This window comes from Talpa europaea (genome assembly GCF_964194135.1).
Source record: "Talpa europaea genome assembly, chromosome: 2".
Taxonomy (NCBI): domain Eukaryota; kingdom Metazoa; phylum Chordata; class Mammalia; order Eulipotyphla; family Talpidae; genus Talpa; species Talpa europaea.
In genome coordinates this window covers 41,015,767-41,038,971 of record NC_140068.1, presented here as the reverse complement: position 1 = coordinate 41,038,971, position 23,205 = coordinate 41,015,767, and the positions used below count along the sequence as shown (strand labels likewise).

Below are 23,205 nucleotides of genomic sequence, written 5' to 3'. Positions count from 1 at the left end.
CCCCATAAATTTTAGTTGCATGAGAAAGTTTAGCAGGTTGCATAACTACAATGCTATGGGGTTTAGGCCATTTCAAAGTGGTTAACAAGGTTTATTAAATTAAAAAAGGTTGAAACATTTCAGCATTCCTATTTTTATACAAGAAGTTTGTGTGGCATCCATCTTCTAATTCCTCTGGTAGTACTGGCCGTTTGCTTGCTTACATCTGCTCACTTTTAAGTTTCAGGAAGCACATACTGGAAATAGAAGTGGTGAATTCAGTTTGGGGGTGCTGAAGAGAGTCAAAGTAACAGCCATCTACAGGTAGAGTCATGAACCTATAAGTGCAATCCGAATTAAAAAAAGAGAAGAATCATGCTTTGCAAAAACCAAAAACGAGGCCACTGGTTTTCAAAATACCACCAGTGCTTTTATGCTGATTTTGCAGTAAAATCCTCACGCTGGGTCCTGAAGCTTGAGGCCCACATTGGCGGTGGTCTCCACGTTAGCACCCACATGGTGTATGTACAGGGATGTGAATATTACATATATTCATATTTATAAAAAAGAAAAAAAAAACAAACACCTGTCCTGATTGGTTTTTGTTAAAACATGAAAAAAAATTTTATTGTTTTAGACAAAGAGGCCACTTTTGGAAAATAATACTTTTCTTTTAGTTGAATCAGGTGAAGACAGAGTTAAAATCACATAGGATTTGCATTTTAAAAAAAGGAAAGCACTAGGATCGTTGGCACTGGAGTAACTATTTACACTGAACAGAGGTTTGGCCTTTTACATAACATCAATACAATGCATTTTCCAAAGTCTGAGAAATAACAAGGTTCTGTCTCGTATGCTTCACAGAGGAGGTTCGGATTTGGGGACAAGTGTCATTAATGAGGGCCATGGAAGTTCGTCAGCTTCAGAGTCACATGCAATCTGATCCTGGACGGTTCTGGCTGCCGGGAGCAGCTGGCTACGGATTGAAAGCTAATGGGGAGGGGTGGGGAAGCCTTGAGGACAAGGCCTCTCTCTGCAGACCCGGGTCTTACAGGTTTTCACCAGGTTGATACTGGGGCTCTGTGGCGGTGAAGTAGTCTTCCAGGAAGCTCTGCAAGTACTCGAACGTGGGCCGTTCCTCAGGGTCCTTTTTCCAGCAGTGGATCATGAGCTCATGTAGAGAGATGGGGCAGTCCTGCGGGCAGGGCATCCTGTAGCCTCGCTCCACTTGCTCCAGCACCTCCCGGTTGTTCATACCTGCAAAGACATGGGCGTGAGAGCTGGTACACATGGGCTGCCACCTCTGGAATGCCCCTTTCCTATATGCTATGTCTGCAGGCAGCTAAAACTTGTTGAATGGATGGAACTAGAATGGATTATGCCAAGCGAAATAAGCCAGAAGGAGAAAGACAAATACCGATGGTTTCACTTACATGTGGAATATAGAAACAAACAAAGGTCAGACAAAACAAAACCAATCACAAGCTGTAGAAAACTGACAAGAATTGAGGCTACCAGAGAGGGAGAGTGAAAAGGGAGAGCAAAGTGGGGAGGGGGCCCAGAGGACTATGGTGGAGGGCTGTGGGTGCCTTGGCAGTGGGTGTGGTGTGGTAACATGCCACTGAAGATATATACAGTACTGTAAGCCAATGTTATCTCACTAACCCTCCCCGCAACCAAAACCTCCCACCTCACCCTTGCCTTAAATGGCATGCACACTCAGAAATAAAAAACACAATGCACTCCTGAGACACACAAAAGCCTGGCTGATGAATCTTTAGAGCATCATAGGTGAAAGAAGCCAGATGCAAAAAGGTAATACACTATATGATTTCATTTATATGAAATTCAAGGAAAACCACAGTGATAGAAAGCAGGCCAGTGGCCGGGGGTGGGGGCTTCCTGCAAAGGGACTGCAGGGGACAATGAGGGGTGAGGGAAATGTTCCGTATCAGGGGTCAGCAGACTGTCCTGGAAAGTGCCAGATAGTAAATAATTAGGCACCGAGGGCTACCTATGATCTCTGCCCCATATTTTTTTTTTTTAACAATCCTCTAAAAATCCTTTAAAACAGGGTGGGAGACATATTTGGCCCACAGGCCATAGTCTGCCTGTATCCTATAAGACTGTTCATGTTTCCAAAACTCATTGTGTTCTTAAAATTGTTGATTTCTATTGTATGCAAATTACACTTCAATTAAGCTGACAAAAATATGAATGAAGCAGACAAAAAAAACCTATGGAATAAAAAATACACTGTCTTTTGTTTATAATACCTATAAGCTTTCCTTACAAACATTATAAATTAGCTTTCCTCACTTGGGGCAAGCTCTGGTGTCCCACTGTCTGAGATCTGCCATCATTCCACCACAGCTGGGCACCGTCTGGCCCAGTGACCCTAAGGTGCCTTGAGGTTTGGTGACTTTGATGGGGAGACAGGGTGTCTCCAGGGCCTGTGTTTACTGATGGTCTTGGACAGGCAATCTATCATTTGAGGCCTTTGTGACCCTCAGGGGAGCTGCCTAATGTTGGGACATCAAGCTACACGGCACTAACAGCAGACATTTGGGAGATTGCTAAACCTTTGGAGGACACGGCCTCCCTGCATGCTGCCTTTTCCACAAAACAGGAAATCCCACACTCGGTGTGAGACAAATGTCCTGACCCCTTTCTCAATTACTGCCAGGCATCCTTCTCAACTTTGCAAGCTCCAGCCAAACCCTGGTATGTTTTTGCTGATACTTGGCTCCATGCCTATAATCTGGACTCTTCCCCCAACTTCTGAGTTGGTATATTTATGAAAGAACCTATTTTCAAGCCACACAGCAACCTCGAATTCTGAGCATGTTTCTCAGGGATACAACCAGCAGGAGAACATGGCATCTGACAATCTGTTAGCTAGAATGCTGCAAGCCTGGCAGGAAGAGTTGGGCCCAGATGACAACCTTGTTCTCTGGGTAGGGGAAAACTAGACTTTTGGAAATGTTGGGATTCTCTTTGTTTTGTTGATCCTCTTGCAGCAGCGTTTATCCTGGCTCTTATGGTCATCAGTCACAGCCTTGTCAGGTCTAGGCCCTTTCAGGAGACATTCTTATTCTCGGCTGCGATAATTTCTTGAGGTGTTAAAATCCATATATCATTCCTGCTGTGCTGAGGCAGGGCTGCAACCTGATTATTCTAATGTAACCTCGCTCAGCTTTCGGGGTGGTCTTTATTTCAGCGAGCAGTGAACGAGGCATCCCCCTGCTTCCATGCCACGCCTGGCTTTACAGGTGCCCTCTTCAGCTGCAGGCTCAGTCAGCTTTGTGGCTAATTAGCGCGAATCTTCCTCCAACTGTTGAAAACTCATTTTGAGAAGTCCGAATGGTGTGGGGACACTACTCAGAAGAGCAAGGGGAGGGACCTGGAGTTGCTTGGGACTTTCCTGGGGGGGGGGGGGGCTCCAGACAAATGAGGAAGGAGGCTAGCATTTCCTGCTCTACAACTCCCAAACCCAGTGGCAGCAAAACTGATCTGAATTGACCTTATTCTGTCATTCAACCTGACCTGGTAGGAGACTATTTACTACTGACTGCTTTTATGTATTCACATCTCTTGCTGAAGAAGAAAGAACATATTTGAGTACAGAGTGCTGCCCCACACTCTCCTAAGTGTGGTAAAATGTGTGGCCTCTGCACTACATTGACAATAAAAAAAGTGTGCTTCTGAATCACATCTGGTCCCAAGGGTTTTGTCTGGGAAGTCCCAGCAGGAGTGATGGCAGCAACCACGTTCCAGCCGGCCCAGAAAGGTTAGGAAGAGAGTGTAATCACATGCCAGGACTGGCATTCTCCAAAATGTTTGCTTCACTGCATGCTTTTGTACAGGCCTTGGTTTCATCCTACCTCAGAAACCACATAGCCTGAATCTGAAAGAAGCCCCCCTGTCCCTTTCCCTGCCAGGAGCCTGTAGGAGCTGGAGGAAAGGCAGGCAGGAGGCCTGGGCCAGAGAAGGTCTCACAGGCCTTTCTGGAGATGGTTACGTCTTCTCCCCAAAATACCTTCTAATGTCTTATTCTGGCACTGAGATTCTGTCCAACATGCACCACAGAGTTTAATTAATCATTCTCTCATTGCTCTGTGGAGCTTATGTCAGTAAATGTTTCATTTCATTAAAAAACAAACTACTCACATGAAAAGATCTTACTTTTTTTTCTAACTCTTAATTTAATCTCCAGCAACGAAAAGTTTAATTGGCCACCTGGGTCAAGCCTATTTTTCTGGTGCTCTGCCCAAGCCTCAGACACCGCAGCTAAGCAAGCTGACCCTCAATCTGCAGCAACTCCCGAGGCAGCCTGTTTCCTGGGCGGTGGGAGCCAGGACCAGGGCTGTCACTCAGTCCACATGGGACCGCCGTGTGCATGCTCCTTCTAGCCTCCCTCCTCTCCTGCTTGTACCTCCTTCCTCTGACCTTTTTTTTTCTCCCCAGGCCTCTCTCTAAGCATGAGGAGGATATGTAACCAATTCCATGCACTGGGCCAAGCAGACACATACCATTGACAGCTTTGCCATAAAAGTGGGTATGAGACAATTCACTTGGCTGACAAGGACAGTCTGAATGGGACTAGCGCTTTCCTAGCCATCCATAAGTCAGCACCCCCAAGGACTGTTGTGCAGTCCCAGTACCTTTCACTGTGGTCCTGGAGACAGTGGCTTCACAAGCAGGAGATGCCCAGTAAGCGAGAATGAAACTAGTTGTTACTTTATAAACAATAGCTAAAGTAAGTGGACTGTGGCTCCTACTTAAAAAATAGTATTCTCAGCTGTAAGAAATATGAAAAGTGTTTATTTCAGGAATTTCTTTTTTAGCAAAAATGGATTTTGCTCTGTATACTACCATCAACATGAGTCTATTTCATTTTTCCTTTGTAGATGGTTCTATATTTTTGTTACAAAGAAAACTGTTATTTTCTCTCTTCTAGCCACTTTTCCCTAAGACATTGGCTCTATGTAGTGCCTGGGAGGTGAAGGGCAGGGCCCTGGAGCTGAGTGTGTGCTGGCTGGTGAGGACAGACTTTTGAGGGGTATGGAGGATTCTAGAAGAGCACTTCAACCTGGAAGCAAACAGCGAGAGAGGAGGGTGCTTGGCATGTTTCTTCCCTCACCCTCCATTTCAGGGGGGCAAATGCCACGGGGAAACAGAAGAGACAGAAACTTCAAGATAGAGTGTGTGAGTGATACTGTCACTGACAATTGGGCTCCAGTTTCCTAGTGGGAGCTGCAGTAGAGACCACTTTCCCCAGGAGGGGGTCACCAACCAGTGGTGTGTCGGGGAGAAGTGCATATTCACAGTCCCCACCAGCACCTCGCGGTCTCCTTTCCCTGTCAGAGAAGGGGCGGGCAATGAGTAAGCACAACTGGTTGCCCAGTTTCACTCCAACCCCTTTCCCTCCATTCCTGCCGCCAGTGGTACCGACCCTCTCGCGCTCCCACAGGAGTCAGCTGGGGCCATTTCCGAGGATCACTCTGACAGGGCATAACTTGCTGGCGCTCAGTTCACAGAAGACCTCCATGGTAGGCTGTGTGTAGGGTTTGCTTCAAATTCCTCTCCCCCTGATCTTTCGTGGGGGCTTCCTAAGTCACCTTGGAATTTAGGCTTTCAAACTTGGTCATGAGAGCATCATTTCCAGTCAGTCTGCCGAAAACACTGCAGCTGAGATTCTCCAGCCAAGCGACTGTACTCATTTCCGGCCATTATGACTACATTATCCTTTCTAAGTCATTTTTCTGGCTTCCTCTTAGTTTCTGAATTAGGGTCAAGTTTCCAACTCTCACTTTCCAAACCTTACTCTGCACAGTTGCCAACAATGTCTACTTTCACGTGTTTTCTTTCCCTTTTCTCCTTTTTACTTTTCCTCTCCTTTTCTTTTCAATGATCCTCTTCCTCTTCTTTGAGCGCGATATGAACCCAGGAGACCCCCCCCATCTTTCTTTTAGATTCTTTAGAGAAGAAGAAAAGTCATTTTCATTGGCAGAGCCACTTCAGGATGTATGGCTTTGCATCTTCTTGTTGTGCCTCTCAACAGGTGACTTGACTTTCTCTGGCCTCAGTTTCTCCATTTGTTAACAAATATCTCAATATGCACTGTGCTTCCCACTATCTGAAAATATTTTATGAACAGAGTGTTTTTCTGTATAGCTTTCCATTTACGTGGCTTCCTAATGTCGTTCTCAGAGGAGCTATCTCTGTGCAATCAGGGATTTAACTTCTGTATGTTCAAGTTTGCACCTGCATTTCACTATGGGTGACATGGATTTTTGGGCCATCTGATAATTGAACACTTTAACAATGGGAAAGATATTCAGGGTATCAGATATCCAAATTACTTTTGCAAACTGAGCTTTCCACTCAAAGGAAATTTTACTCTATTGTGCACCAGTCTTTCTGACAGAGGCTCCCCCTTGCTTCTCTGTATAAGCCCCATGAAAAGCCCCTTCTATTTACTCACCGGCTAGGCATGCTGTGCTAGCACGAGGAGGGAGAGTGTTAAGGTAATGCTGCTTGCTTAGGCTGAGTGTGTGCTGCACCATTATCACATGCTCTAGATCTCGTACTGGGCAATAAACAGGACCCTTCCAATTAGATTTTGGTATGGGTCAAAATGAAATTTTGGAACAGATAGATGCTGATCAGAGTATAGATGGGAATAAAGGAGTGACCTTGAGATGGCACAGTAATGACTACTTTCGTTTCTCTTTCTCCATCTTACCAGATAACCTCAGGACAGGGTTTTTATCAAATCCATTGTATTAATAAATACAGAAATGATGACTACTCAGGTACCATAAAACACAAAGGTTATTTAAAGTTGATAATTCAGTATCATAAAGAGATCTTTTGTCCCAGGAAATAGGAAGGGAAGAGCATGAGGATGTCTACAGAAAGGCCCTGGAACTCACTGCTGACAGTGGGGAGAAGTAGGAGACAGGATTCAGGAATAGAAAGTGCCTCCCTGGCTGCCCTCCTCACTTGCAATCTTTTTCTCTCCTCAGTCACCCAGGCCAAGAGGAACCTTGTAGGGGAAGGTTACCACATGGCTCCTGGGTCTTTCAGGCAGGATTCCCTCTCTGCGGGAACAGCATGAGCTGGAAGGAAAAGCTGCCCAGCCTGGGGACAGAGGCAGGGAGGGCAGAGGAAAAAGCACCCTTGGCTAAGATTAGGGTTTCATACTGCTTTCCTGTTCTCTTGGCTGGAGACTCCTGACCTCTCCCGACCCCAAGAAAAACCTACGTCTGCTGGCATGCTGGGCACAGCAGGGGTGAGGGTGCAGGAGGCAGGCTGCTGACCACAGAGGAAGATACTGACCATGATCAGGGCTCTGTCTAAAGTATCTGAGTGGAGTGGGGGGTGGACAGAGGTGGGACTTCTAGTTCTTTAAGGAAGGTGCTACTAGTATCATTAATTTTTCTTAACTCTTAGTGACTAGATGCATTCAAGAAAGTCGAGCAGCTGTCACTTGCTGAAAGATCTGAAAGTGCTTCAGATGCATGAATCAATGTGATATGCTTAAGACAGCGTTCCTGTTTTGCCAGATCCTGTCAAGTTCCCAGAGCAAGTGTTCAGTTGCGAGCTCGGGCACAGAATAGCCTGGACGTTCTGCTTAGAATGGTGCTGGAACATGGTGTTTGAACTGTTCATAAGGTCAATTTCCTAGAACAACTTTGAGGAGACTGGTTATCTCATGGCGGGGAAAATACATGCTATTTTCATGTGTGAAAATGATGGAATAGAGTTGAAAGGCTTTGCAGGCTATGGGCTGAATCTAAAATATCTTGTTTTAAAAATCTTACAGGTATAATCCTTTTTTTTTCTCTGTCCCTTCCCTTCCATTAGCTTATACTTATTGAAAGTCTACTATGGATGAGGCATTGGAAACACATAAAATAAACTCCTTTTTCCTTACAGAATTCAGAGCTGCTGGGAAATAGAGACACACAAAGAAGGGAGTAACAGATGTGCCAGTTATCACATCAGCCAGAAGACCGAATGACTCATTTGGTCTGGACATAGAGGGGGTGAAGTTTGGGTTGGGCTTTGAAGAATTCTGAGGCACACAGTGAAACCAAGAAGAAAGACTAGAGATGGCTCTTGGTGTGAAGTGTGTGTGTGTGGAGTGGAGTGGGGGCTGGCAAGAAAAAAATCTAGTCAGATGCTGACACCTTCCCTCTCGAAACCTCAGTGATAGGCTTGTGATGATGGGGGAAGCAGGGGAGAGACTGGAAGCAGGGAGTCCCCTGAAGAGGTCACTGCCTGTGTGGGTGACACCTGATATGGAGCAGCAGCCATGGAGGCAAAGAAGGATTCTGAAGGTGGTATGATAGATTAGAATGCATAACTCTGACTTTATGGCTTCAACCCCCAAAATAACTCTTACTTGTTATCATTTCTCATATAACAATAACCCAAAAGCACAAAATCTGTTCCAATCTTGATGCAAACAATGATTCTGAATCTTGACTTGTAGGCAAGAACGTTACACTGCCGTGGGGACAATGCCTTCGGGTTAGGCTGCTACTAGGAATTTTGTAAAGTGGAGCTGTTCTTTTGGACTATATACAGCTTTGTCCCATGTTTCAGAGGGAACCTTGTCTGACAAGGTGATTTGATTTGTCTCCATAAACTCCCCCAGTAAATGTGATATCACGTTTCAGTATTTCTTCTTTGGCTTCAAGGCTCTTTTTCCATTTGAGGCTTTCTTCCCTTCCTTTTTATCCATTCCTTTTATAAAACTTGCTGACTAGCCAGCCAATGTTTATTGTCTCCTCATTCCTTTTGCCCTTCTTTGGTCACACCTCATGTACAATCCTTTTCTGATTCTTACTTCTGGATCTTCTTTCATGTTGGGCAAAATTACCTGAAAAGCTTTATAAAACCTGTTAATAAGTCACCTCCCTCTCCTTCAACCTCTGTCCTCGCCTACCAGCCAAAGTACCGGTTCTGAGTGTGAAGGTGACAGAGGCCATTCTCAGGTATGAAAGAACTCAGAAGAAAGCAGTGCACCCCCATTGTTCTTGAAAAAGGAGTTACTTGAAAAACACTCTAGCCAACTGAGAAATGACTACACTGAGATGTTAGAATGGAAGTCGTGATGGACAGCGGCTGGGAGTCTGTCCGTGGCACCACCAACAGGCACATGGACCTGGTGCAGGAGAGAAGCCACCCCTTAGCTCACTGACTGACATGGCCACATTGACCAACAGCGTGGATTCAGAGAGGAAAGCCCTTCCTTTCACAGTGACATCTGGATGGAGCTTAATGAAACAGTTTGTTCCTTAGGAATTGTTATCCTTCATTAAGGTAATAATCCTATAATTGGAAGCCCTCTGTAAAAGCCTCTCCCTCAAGAAGAGTTTACTGTAAATTCAGAAGTCCAATTAAATATGATTATAGCTAAGTTAAAAAACAAAAACAAGAGGCACCCATGGCTAGGAATAGGCCTGGGAACAATTTTCTGTGGCTCTTTGTATGTGCGTCACTCCCTGCCAACCAGCTCCCTGGCTATGGCTCTCTACCAGCCTGGCTCCAGGTTCTCCACATGGCATCGAGAAGCCCTTCATGAGGGTCTCTGACCAGCCTTTCCAGCTATACCTCCAGGTACCTTGCCCTACTACCTCTTCTCCCTGGACCCATTCTTCTGCAACTTCTGAGACTGGCGTTGTCCTCTCAGGCCTTGGTGCCTTCCCACATTCCCACCCTTGTCTGGGGCCTTCTTCCTCTTCTTTGACTTGAGGAGGAAACCCTACCCATCTTCTTCTCTAAGAAGCTTCCTGCATACAAACCCCTCTCTTTGCCACCCTCACAGAATTTGGGAGGCTAACAAAGTCTCTTGTATATCGGCAGTTGCTCACAGTGTGTAACTATGTATAATGAACTGCATTTAAGTTTCATGTCAAACTCCTTTGCTGTCCTCACAAGATTCGGAGCGAAAGGCAGCTCTCACTATCTCTTATGTGTGGACACCTAAATCAGGTGCCACTGACCCCATTATCAAAATTATGATACCCATGATAGGTAGAGTCAAATGAGAATTATTTCCTCTAAAAATAGATGAGTAACAAATAAGACTGACCTCTTGGATTTGATGGATAGTTTATTGACCTAACTAAGCTCCATGAGTACAGTGACTGAATTTATTTATTTGCTCACTGTTCTATTCCCAGTAGCTAAAATAGCACCCACTTTGAGGACGGTTCTGATTAATGCTTTCTGAGACCATCATGTCTTATTTGCACCTACTTCCCAGGTAGAGCAAAATGCCTGGCACAGTTCATAATCACCTGAATGAATGAATCTTACTCTAAGTTGTAAAATAAAACCATTTTCTTTATGAAAAAAACCAAACTTGAAAAAAAAAACCAAACAACAAACTCCCTTAGAACCACACACCTGCCTTCCTTCTCTGAGGCTCCTGCCCCCACCCTTTTGTCTTGGCTTCTATGCAAGACCCTGAGAAACAAAAAGCAGCTTTATGTCATTGCAAGGAGAGGCGGCATGGCAACCAAACAACACTAACCTTCCTCGCCAATTGCATTTAACACTCTGGTGACTATAAACCTGGGGTGGGGGTTTGTGTGCTCAGGAAGAAATTAGCTTAAAATTCAGACAATGAGAAAAGAGGAGCCGTCACATCTTCAAAATCCAGAAACTTGCTCACATTCCCCTTTGAGAAGCAGCTCAGAAAGGCCCACGTCAGCACCAGCCCATAAGGGCTGCCCTCTCTTCAGAGCTGGTTGGCTATTGCCCACTTTTGCCCACGGGAGCAGCAGCCACTGCGGCATCCATAAAACTGACTTTCACTTGCAGCTCTGGATGCCCAGGGCTGGCACTTCAGAGCTGGGGAATTTGTCAATTTTGCCTCAGTGCCAACCTGGCTCTCCTAGGAGTCCCGCGGCTAGACCAACCTGGGAAGAGATCCTCTTTACATGCACTTCTGTGCAGTCTTTGAATGAAGATGACCAGAAACAATCACAAAAATGAACAAAGGGATTACAAATTAATCTGCCCTTGCTGGCTCCTCTGACTGCAAAGCTACAATTTATAAACCCAGGATTTGCAGGAGACCTCAATTCCTCATTAATCTCCACTATCGCTTCCATCACTGCTTTTTGTTAAGCTCCTTTCTTAGGCAAGGGAATGACAGGGAGCTAGTTCTATCTTTACTGAGCAGTAACTGAAAAATATGTCCTTAACATTTCAGAAAACCTAGCATGCCTGTGCTATTACCATTAAAGCGTGGAGGTGAAATAGCACATGTGTTCTTTACGTCATCATCTGTCTAAATTAATGAATTTTAGCCTGGATAACCTAAACTTGTGGTTTCTTTGGAGAGCAGGAATCTGATAATTCAGAAAATTTTAGAACCTAAGAATGCAGTTTCAATACATTACATGTGCTTTTGCATAGTATTTCGACTGTACAGAAACAGGCAGGGAGCAGCCTCTAAATTGTGTTGCGCACATGCCTCTGCTTTCTCTGGCCATCTGGAGCTGAGGCCTGCAGAGAGAACAGGTCCTGGCATCTTCCTGCTCCATGGGTCAGTGCTATAGTCTAATCAAAAAGCAGTGGGGGTGTTTCTCCCTTTCTTTCCTAGAAGTCTCTGCAAACTCAATTTGGGCAGAGGTTTCTGCTCTGGGAGCCACAGACACACTTGCCCACTGAGAGAGGAGAGATCCCACTAAGTGGGGTGGATCGAAGCATTCATACCAGCTGCTAATTAGATTAATGCCGACACGTAATTTGTGGTGGCTGCCTGTCTACATTATTATGGTAGTTCCCAGTTCTGCTTTTCTCTGACTAAATACCTATTCAGGTTCTTTAAACTCGTGGTGGGCAGAAAGCTGTGGATGGGGATTAAAAGGCAAACAGTGAGGTTTCCCCAGATATTGTTGAAAGAGCATGGGGTCAGAGATCCACTTTTATGGGCGCCTGCTCTTACCTGGGTATGGCACTCTCCCTTTGGTGACCAGCTCTGTGAGTAAGATTCCAAAAGACCACACGTCAGACTTGATCGTGAACCTCCCATACAGGGCTGCCTCGGGGGCCGTCCACTTAATGGGGAACTTTGCACCTGCAGAAAGAACATCTGGTTACTTGTCAGGCAGCACATGGCAGGGAATGGAGTAGGGAGGAGAAGCACTAGGAAGCCACTTTCGTTGGAGCAGGTTTAGAGAGGAGGATAGAAAGGAAGTGAAACAAAGAAGCTGTGGGGTCTGGCCTTGGCTCTGTGATCTTAAGCAAGTCAGTTTAATTTTAATTTTCCTATCAAAGCATTGGTCTTCAAAGCACTTAAAGTTCTGGCTTCATCTATCTGAAGCCTGAATCTATCACATCATACTGAATGTCATAAGTTTGGTCTGGAGGTGGGGCTAACTTGTAGATTTGGGAAATGGAGATGTGTGTGTGTGTGTGTGTGTATGTATATATTTGCTTTGAAATAAGCTATAATTTAACAAATACACATAGGTTAACAAATACATAGAAATCATAATGCTACTCTTGTATAGCAAAGAATCCATTGCTTTATAAGGCCACAGTGTACTGTTAGGAGGCGCATAAAAACCAAATGGAAACACCATGCTTCTGCTATTAGAGACAATTCGCCACAGCCCACATGTTGTGTTGAACATGCTTCCCACACCCTCAGAGAGAAATGCCTTCTCTGGCTATTTCCCTCCCTCTACTCTCTTTCTTCCCTCCACCCTCTCTCACCGAGAGTGGCCATCTTTCATTCTTCCACATTGCATGATCCCTCCCTTACCTCCCTGCCTCACTTCTGCCAGCTCTAAATTTTATTTTTGAAGAGCAATCTTGCCTCAATGATTGTCTCATGAGTCTCTGATTTCTCAAGACCAAGGAACAAATTCATGCCAAAGGCAGTAGACTCTTTTCTTTCAATTTTTTTTTCAACATTAAAAGAATCGTCTCTCCAATCCAAATGGAAAAGTAGTGTCCACCCTGCTCTTTACAAGGCTAGATGTGTGCACAGGGAATTAAAATTGATTCAGCAGCCTGGGCTCATGCACATTAGGCTCAGCAATTATAAAGCAGTTCCAGATATTTTACTGAACAAACTAAGAGGAAAAACACAGGGAATTTTTATTACTGATGTAAACACAATTATATGTCTAAAGCATGTTAATTTTACTTAGATGCTCCTAAAAAAAAATCACACAAAGGCTGACAATATCAGAAAATTTCATAGTATCTTCTGTGAAAAGTCACAGTGTGTAAAAGTGGCAAATGATTAAAATCTTTAGATTAGTATGGGTTTAATAACCAGAGGTATGATAAATTATAGCAATTAGATTTTTGTTTTAAATACAGTACATGATAGTATCTTAGCAAATCTATCTAGCATTTTCTGGCAATATAATTTTCCTCTCCATATAAGCCAGTGTGAAATGAAATTAAAAAAAAAAATCCTATTTCATTATGTGGTGTCTCATATAACACTGGAACAGATAAGTTATTCTATAGTTTCTTTTCCTTTTATGTATTGAATTATTTTTAATTAACTATGTTTTTCAAGCATAATTATTTATATCTTTTTTTAAGTGCTGCATGACTCCACACAAGGCCTGGTATTCTCTGAACAGTCATTTTGTTTTTAAAGTTTCTTTCAAAGCATTCTTCTCACAATCTATCCTTGAGCATTCTGTTCACACGGCTTTGGACGCTGAGCCGCTGGGATTAATGTGATAGATTTTCTTCAGTGTCGAGGGCAGACTGTGCCCTGGAACAAACCTCAGCTGGAGTTCTCTTATTTCAGAGAATTAAAGGTATATTAAATTCATTCCTATTTAAACCATTTCTCCAACCAAATGGCTTGGAAACCTATGTCCATATCTGAAGCAAATAGAACATTTTTCTCCACTGTGTAGAAAAATCCTGTAAATAAAATGACATACAAAAGGGAGTCTTCCTTTCTTTTAATCCTGCAACACTGGTGAAGATGTATGTATTCTGAAAGTAAACTAAAATTTGGATAAAGTTAATTTGGATTTTCTGAATTTTATAATTTCAGATGCACTCCCCTCCTCCCTTGTCAATAGATCAGTCAGTTGCACGAGTGCCTGCTTTATTATTTTCTCCTTATATCATCTACAATAAGAATTATTATATACCTTGAAAAATAAATTAAAACAAAGGCTGTGTAATGTAATGGGTCTTTGATTGGAAATCATTTGTAGATGACATGCTTTGACTGACTAACAGCAACTTACTTTAATTTATTTTGCATCAGTTTTCTTTTTAAGATAAGCAATGTATTTACAACTAATACATTTTGAATGGGAAAAATGAAGAATGTCTTTGTCCAACTTCTTTTCTGTCTTAAAATAGCAGCCACTACTGACAAAAGAAGCTTCTTTAAAGATAAATCATATTTTCCTTTTTAAGGAGAAAAGTTAAATTAAAGCAGTGATAAGCTGTTCATCATTAGTTGACATTTCAAGTGAAAAGAAATAATCCAAAGCTCACTCCTCTCCTCATCCATCTCTTTACCTCTTATTTCCCCTTGGTTTTCCACCTGAGGATACAAATGTGGTTCCAAATGGGGGTCAGTTTATGGGGTTTTGGGCAGGTGCTCTCAGCAAATGACAGTGCAGGGTGCACACTGCAAACCTGGTCTGTGGGAATGGCAACCCAGGCCCTGCTGGGGGCAGTGAGGGGCTCGCTCCTTGAATGAAGTTGGGAGGAAGGATCTCCTGGATGTAAATATAGACTTTCCCTTAAAAGCAAGTTCACCCCCTCAGATGTTTTCTCCGAAATCATGTCAGGACCAAAGCGTCCTTCTAAGCAGTATGGATTTGTAGGAAAAAGGAGACGATGCCTGGAGACCTGCTCTACAATGAACCAGGTATTATTTTGTAACTAGCTGATTCACTGGTCTTAAAAAAATCTCCTTTTTGCAAGCAGGATTCAGATACCAACAGTTTTCTCTCCTCTGTAATTTATTGGAGGAAATGTAGCAAATGATACAGGTATGATGATCTCTGTCATTAATATTATGAGCTTTGGAGGACATGGGAACCCTCGGGGTACTTGTTCAATGTTTAGATGAACTGAGAAAATAAAGGAATCATCACCACCTTGGTTTTTATTTCATACTAAATTACTTGAACCGATTAACATTCTTTTAAGCCAATATGAAAAGGCCATAATCTCTATGCATTTATGTATGAACTCGAAAGCACCGTTTTCACTGACCATTTTCCAGGCAGGGGTTGCAAATTTTACAGCCCTCCATGGGAAAAAACACATGGGTGAAAACTGGTGTGGAGTGTCACAGGGGCCCACGTGCTAGAACCAGCATGCAAGTCAAAGTGTCTTTGTACTTTAGTCATTCACCTCCCTGGAATAACAGAGAGAACCAGATAGACTAAGGCTGAATCATGTTCTGTGTGGAGTAAACATACCAGTGTTTTCCATAACAATTTCTTACATCCATCTGAAACTGTTTCTCTAAATTCTGCTGAGATGTAAACAGGACAAAGGCCATAAGCTTTGTGTAATAACAGGGGAACTTACTTGTTCCCGTGGATTCCCATGATGCCTGCATTTGTGTCACCAGGTGTCCCAATTTCCTGACAGTTCAATCCCATCCTCAATGACTCCATCGGGAGGTCTTGAATACAACACCCAAAATTCAGCCTTCCCACAACTCTGCTTCCTTTTCAGTGTTTGCCACCTTGAAAACTGCCCCATTGATGACCCCAGAGTGCTGAGCATACCCTTTGCCTGGTGCTGTGTCTGTTCTTTCTTCACTGGTGCTCAATAGCACAGTGACTGTGCAGCAGAGTTCAGTAAAGCTTGCTGAATTAATTTGGCCCCTGCTGCTTTTTCATTCTTCATACTGGACTTATTGCACACCCATGGAAGTGTCCATTCCTCTTCCTCTTCACCACCTCACTCTAGTCCTCACTGGCTCATTGTCACCTGCCTGGACTCCTGACATGGCCTGACAATTGAACCCACACATATAATCTAGTCCTTGCTTCCTACTTCTCTAGCCTCTCCATGTCATTTTGGGGCTCCCTTCTCCAACCCCAACATCCCCATTGTCCTTCTCTGACTGCTCCTACCTGTTGAAGGGCCATGGCACAGGCTGTACCCTTTGCCCAAACTCCCCACCACTAAGCGAACTCCATATCCTGCTTCGTTCTTAGCCTCAGTGTTACTTGCACAAGGAATCTCAGTGAGGACTGAGACAGGGGTAGGTCCCTTTACTCTGTCTTGCTGGAGCATGTGCTCTATGTAATTGATACTATTCAGGGATGTCTGAAGTGCATCTCTCCTGATAATGTCTTAAGGGTTAGAGCAGGTCATTTTGGAAGGCTACCATTATCTCCAGCACCGAGTCCTGTGCTTGGTGAACCAAAAGTACTAGATAAAGATTGCTCAATAAATGAATAAATGGACAACTAATCAGAATTTCCAGACTTCAATTCCAGGCAAAATAACTGAGGTTCCTTATGGGATTTAATATCTTCTTGCCCACTGGAGAGTCCTCTCCTTGTCCTCGGTGACCAGTGTCACTGCCTGCTGTCACCATCTGGATGCTTTTCTAAGAGTCTAACAACTGCCAACTACCAGAGAAAAGCATCTGTCACATATTAATGGAACTTACAACACCTGGAAAACTCTGATTTTAGTGCCAATGAAGTGTACTCAGATCCCCTTTGGGTCTGAGTGATTCTGTCTGAGGTGAGGAAGCACCAGACAGGGGCTACAGTGTGCATGTGTGCGTGTGTGCATGTGTGTGTGTGTTACATCAGCAGAAGCACAAGTTGCCAGAGTGTTCATAAGCTATAGAAAAACCCATTTAACAGAAAGGGATGAAAGCAGATGACTGGATGCCAATCATTTAACCTCACGGAGCCCTAGTCTTATTAAAATAAAGCTAATAATCATCCGTGTTGTAAGCAAGATGTAGGGTAAGGTAAAAGTATCAGGCTTTTCTGCCCTCCCGCCATTAGGATAGATGAGGGAACCCTGTGGTCCTGAATGCATGCCTGATGGCGGGCACCTGAAGTGGGTACACCTGGGCTGAGAGGCTGAGTTTATAAGGGCGGCATCACGGGGACGCCAGCAGAAGCCAAGAACGAACGGAAGCTGAGAGAAGAAGAGAAGCAGAGAGAACACCAGAGAGTCCAGCTAGAGTGAGGATTTGCTGGGGGCTGGGAGGACTGCCAGCCTCCCGGCCCCCCAGCACCCCTGCCTGCTGTGTACCCGGTAAATCCCAATAAAATCCTGAAAACCCGCCGAGGTCTCCAGGACTCTCTCCTCCTTTACCCTGTCTGCATGGGGTCATAGAAAACCTGTTCCGTGGCCATTCCTGACCTTACAAAGAGAAAAGAGACAGTCCAGAACACAGCAATAAAAATGCCACTAGTGCCGGGCTGGTTTTGTTCTCTCCCGAAGTATTTCTGGAGTTTTCTCCATGTGCCTGGCACTGTACTTAGTACTAGGGATGAAACAGTGAACCTCTGGCTCTCATGGAACTTGCAACTAAGTTTGGGAAGGAGATAAATGATTGGTCAGTAGATGTATTAGAGAGTGACAGGCGGTAGGGAAAGTGGAGTTGCTCTTTCCTACCTCCCACCGCTAGCTCTGCAATCACCACCTTAGGCCTTGCTTTAGGTTTTGTTGCCCACATGTAGTATTGTGTTGGTGCGAAAAGCACTTGGGAGCATGAGCATGGGGCATGCACGGACACCTGGGGCCGAGAGGCATGAACACGGGGCATGTGTGCCTATGATTATGGACACGGAGGCCAAGAAGCCAGCAAGCACAGGGCATGCATACCTGTAAGTATGTATACCTGAGCAGAGACTGGGAGATGATGAGAGAAGAGAAGCCAGAGGGAAGCCAGGAAGAGAGTGTGGAGATTGAGGGGGCTGGGAGACTTGGTTGCTGCCTGTATCCCAGACCCTGTCTCCCTGCCTGCTGGTCTTCCTGTATCTGGTTCCCTGCTTCAGCATTAAAGCCCTGTCAAATCTACCGAGGGCTCCAAGATCCTTTATTCAATAACCATTTGCTTGAATCCACAGTGAACCTGCCTGCCCTGCACCTGGGCTGCCACCACACAGGTGTTACAGAAAATAATAAAGGGCTGTAAGGATGGACCTTATGCTTTGCAAGCCAACATGACAGCCTTTGGATCCCATCCTAAGGGCTACAGGAAGCCGCTAGAGCTTGTGAGCATTGCTGTGATGACATCTCCATTTTGCTCTTGCTCCTTGTCTTTAAAACAAGGGAGACAACAACATATCACTACTTTGAGGACAATTTGTGATGAGACAGAATGTGAATGTTAACTTTTCAAAGCTCTGGGAAAGCATCATGACATTTTAAGGCCCATGGGTGACTATTAGCAATTAGCAATTGGGTAGATTATGCTTCCATTGTCACTTTTGTCATCATGTTTATTGAGCTAGTGGCTCCAGTTACATTTGTGCTCTCTTAGCATACTTTTCACATGTGAATAATACCAATAATCTCAGGAACAAAGGGGTAAAACAGCATACTCTGACACTCTGTGAAGCTCAAACATTTCTATAAGAAATGACTTAATTATCTTTCTGAGTTTATTCTCCCCTGATGTTCTAAGCATTTCTTTTGTCTCAGCTGTAGGCTCTTCTTCATTCTCCCACTCTAATTACAAGGGTCTTGGACCCTGAGGGTTAGAGATTGCTCTGCTTATTCCCTGAGGGTATACACCCTCTCGTGGGTATAACCCTGCCTGTCATCTCTAAGTGAATAGGGATGGATACACTAGACAGATTTTGTCTCTCATCTGAAGTTGTGGCTCCTGATTTGTGAATGTCTAAGGAAGAAGCCCCCAAGGTGGCCCATTTTTATCTTGTGTAGCAACTATGAATCCAAATTATTTCACCTAGCCATCCTACTATCAAGAAGACATTTTATTATAAAGGAGATTCTTTTATTAGGTGGTAAATTTTACTGACTGACATAAGGTTTATTATCACTTTAATATTTTAAGATAAAAAGGGTCCCTTTTTTCACCATCCCTTTTCTGGGGTTCAGATCACCATTCTGCTAGGTTTCAAGGTAAAAACCCTAACAGTCAGCTGGGATTTTTCTTTCCGTAAACCTCAGACCTGATCCTTCACAAATGCCTCCTGTTTTCAATGACTTTCAAATTGCCCTCTCCTGTTTAAACTCACTGCCAAAACCTGGTTCAAGTTCTTATGGCTTTTATAAGTCATCCTGCCATAGTGCCTCGCTTCAGCTCATTGAGCTTTCAACAGATCTCTTTAAACCTCAGTTTCATAAAGACCCCCCCCCTCCAATTATAGTGGCTTCCTTACTGCATTAAGTCAACACCCCCCACCTGGTTTCCAAGTACCCACATAGCTACTCTACTGTTGTTTTTGCTATCCTAAATACATAGCAAATCTAGTCTAGTTTGCTTTCCCAAATTCTGCATCCTGAACTTGGCAAATCATACTCACTTCCTTTATTTTGGTTTGTTCAAAAACTCTTCTTTCCTTCTATGTGATTAGCTAAAGCCTACTCAGCTCAAGTCTCACCTCCTTCATGATGTCATCTGTGATTACTCCAGACTTCCTTGATCTCTTCCATGCACTTGGAGCCAGCACTATAAATGCCAGTTTAATGCTTGATGATAGTAGCCACCACAGTAGCTAAACATAAATAAAGGAGGTAAGACTCAAGCTGAGTAGGCTTACTAAGAGTTGTAGGTCATGCTAAATGAGGTAGAAACAATAATAGTTTTGTTCCACAGAAGAGAAAGTGCTCAGCATAGCATCTGGGACTGTGTGATAGCTATTATTTTATTTGGATATTAATAGTAATGTAAAGCACTGAGTTGCACGAGGATAGCCAAATCTCTCCAAATTTCAAGAGAGGCAGAGAGGATGAAGAAAATCTAATACTCTCATCAATCACTCACTGAGGACTTACCGAGTGTCCAGTAACTCCTCAGCTCAGTGGGATGCCTTCCTGAGAAAACTGCTCATCCAGTACTTTCCAGGCAACTGGTGGGACAGAACTAAAAGCCAACCTCAACAGAGAACTTCACTGTAGTACTGGCTTTAGGAAGAAGAGGATTCAGGAAGGAGGGAAAGGAGCTTTGAGTAGAGGTGACCATATCAAAATCTTGCTGCTTTCTCTCTGGGTGAGGCTCAGGGTGTAGACCAGGACACCCCTTGGTAGGGCCCAGCTCACTTTCCCAGCTCTTGTGGAGACTTGGACCATCAAGTCCTTTTTCGTTGTTGTTTTCTAGTGACTAGGCCAATTTCATAGCCCTGTCTCAGAAAATATTCCCTCTGATTAAAAAACTGGGCCAAGGTGGAGAGGGCCAAGCCAGTGCAGGATAAAAGGCGCCAATCCTTCCTACAGAGAACACAAGTGGTGCCCCAAGAGCATTTTCATGGAAGAAAGGGATTAGCATCAATAATAGACACTGTTTCTCTGAAACAGTGAAAATTCCCATCCAATGTTTTCTTTAATTATGAAGCCACAAACTCTGCAAATTATTACATCCAATATTAAATAATATGCATGCAGTGTTTCAACTTTAAAGTCACCCTGGGGAATAAAAGAAACGAAATCATGATCTATGCCAATAACGGGAAGCTGGTTACATTGAGGCAGGGAAGGGTGACAAGGCAGGACTAGGACAGGATATCCTGTAAAAGCTGTAAAATCAAAGCTGACCTGACCTGGAAACTTTGTGGTTATTCAAGCAAAACAATGATTTGAAATCCAATAAAACCTGGCAAAGCAAAAACTCAGAATTTTCACAGTAGGCCAAGGGAATGACTCAAATTTCCTAAAAATGCCTGGAATAATACAACTTTATGATTTCCAGTTATTCCTGGTGACAAATTCTGATGAAACTTCTATGTTAATTTCATAAGATTTAAGTACCATGTTTTTAAAATAAAAATAAGTGAAAAGTAAATGGTATAATGGATTAAGAGGATATTCCATGTGAAATGCATAATGGTGAGCAGGGAATTTGAGATGAAGGAGACAGGAAGTATGAAGTGGCTGTCCCATGGCGAGTATAGGTAAAGGATACCAAGTTGATCAAGGGAGACAAGAACCAGAGACCAGAGGTAGGGCTTGAACATACTGCAAAGTACCTGGGTCAGTTAGCCAGACATGGATCAGAGAAGGTCTGGTGTGGCTGAATCCACAACAGGAATATTCAAGCTGAGAGGGGGGAGCAAAGTTCCAAAGAGAGCCCCAGAGGGCCAGAGGTTGGGAATGTCCATTAGTGGCTATTTGAAAACCTAATCCAGTACAACTGGAGGGTAGAGGGGAGCAGACACTGCCATCAGGGAGAAAGGGTGATAAGACGAGTCACGGCACTGGCTGTGGGGTCCAGCTGCTGAGGAAGATGAAGTGTGGAAGAGAAGGCAAGCCTGACTGGGAGAAGAGTCTGTAAACTTCACCTAGACATCTATTAGGAAGCTAGAAGGTTAGCGGAAGATGCTCTGGGCTGCCCGCCTTTCCCTATCACCCTCCACCCAATGGTGAACAATGATGACTCAGGATAACTTACTGGCAAAATAAAAGTAAAGAATGAAATCGATGAATGTCTCTTGCAATCATAGGCGTTTGGTTCCTTTACTCCCAGGAAGAAAATCCAAGAGCCATCAAGGGGACTTTGCCCAAAGTGCAGACAGTGATGGGGGCTTATTGAATGTTTGTTTTAGTCAGAATTGAGAAAGGAGGAGCTCTCCTTGTTGTTATAGAACACCACAGCTCTGAATAATTGTAACCATCCAGCTTTTAAGAGCCAAAAGGGAAGCAATATCACAATAAAAACTCTGACACTGAGCCCCAGTGGGACAGACACTACCTTTATCGACACTGTGCAGAATACAAGGCAAGAAAACCATGTGTGGGCCTGGAATCATCTGCACACTTTTGTTCAGGGTGATGAGAACTCAGATCTTGGTAATAAATGGACTTCTGGGATGTAGTTCAACAGAGCAGTCATTTCAGGAATCCAGCCACTCCCAGAAGGTCTGAGATCATGCCAGGAATGGTGCCAGGCAGCATGGGCAAGCATGGGGCTGGGGGATATTGCTTGAAAACAGTTGTTGGTCATGCTGAAGGTTTGGTTTGGAGTTAGGGAGGAATTGAAGGAAGAAAGGATATACAGAAGACAACCACCATTTTAGGGGGTTACTTTTTCAGAAAGTACCCCTTACTGCTCTGTGCCTATACTGTTAGGGGGATGAGCACCCTTCTTGGCTAGAAGAAGGACTTTAAAACTTGGGGCAGTTTTCATATGCATTGCCTGGCCCTGACTATCCAGATGCAAATGCAAGAGTTCCTTTATGCCAGCAAAGCAAGACAAGGAAGCCAAGTGACATTTTTGATGTTTGATAGCAGTCGGCAGTTCCTATTTACACACTTTAAAATCACAGAGTGTGACCATCTGCTTCCTTCTTGGTGATTGCTAGGAAAAGTGGGATGCACAGACCAAGGACTTGCACTTGACCGTTCAGGACCAACTGCCAAATTGCTCTGCTCAAGACAGTGCAAGTGAGCGCGGTATCTACATGGAATACAATGCACAGGTGCCCAGTGCAGACACAGAGGGAAGTATCCAGACACGAGGGCTCTTGTTGACCAGTGCGTACACCAGTACATCAGTCCCATCTGTTTCCTCCCGGGGCAGTCAGGAAGCTGCCTGAGTGGAAGAAATGAATCTACCTCCTTCCCACAGTTTTAATCTTAAAAGAGAGACAGGGGTAGACAAGGGTGATTTAAAGTCCCTTTTATTTTCATTTTACTTTGCCTTTCTCCATGTCCTTTTGATGAAGGAAATGAATAATCTGTACAATTCCTCTCCCTTTCCCTGGCAGTCTGACCCGCTAGCCTCCACGGTTAACCTGGCCCCTGGAGCTCCACCATGGCTCAGCAGATAAACAAAGCATCTCTCTCAGAAGTGCTGGTGGAAGCCCGGAGCTATAAGCAGCAGAATACAAATGAAGGCACTTTTTCTGCCTAGTGATGGAAATGTACCAAACTCGGGATCTGGGAGCCTTGATTAGAACCAGGCTTGGTTCAGGCATGCAACTCATCAGCTTGGCAGGAAAGATGGCTCCGACCTGGCCGAGGGCAGGGCAGTCCATAGGGAAGTTTCCTGGCTCTCACTGGACAGCCCCTCAGGATAGATGA

General features: G+C 44.1%; 1 protein-coding gene across 3 annotated transcripts in view; it reads right to left on the bottom strand.

Moving 5' to 3' along the window:
* Nucleotides 1-1,027: 1,027 nt before the first annotated feature.
* FYN (FYN proto-oncogene, Src family tyrosine kinase) overlaps nt 1,028-23,205 on the bottom strand; it is a gene marked incomplete at its 3' end in the record, with an annotated part of 53,609 nt that continues 31,431 nt past the window's right edge. For all 3 annotated transcript variants that reach the window (XM_084228040.1, XM_084228039.1, XM_084228041.1), the window contains 2 exons: nt 11,954-12,085; nt 1,028-1,236 (listed from right to left, as the gene is read on the bottom strand). In XM_084228040.1, the coding sequence (XP_084084166.1) occupies nt 1,028-1,236; nt 11,954-12,085 (341 nt within the window). The remainder of the gene's footprint in view (nt 1,237-11,953; nt 12,086-23,205) is intronic.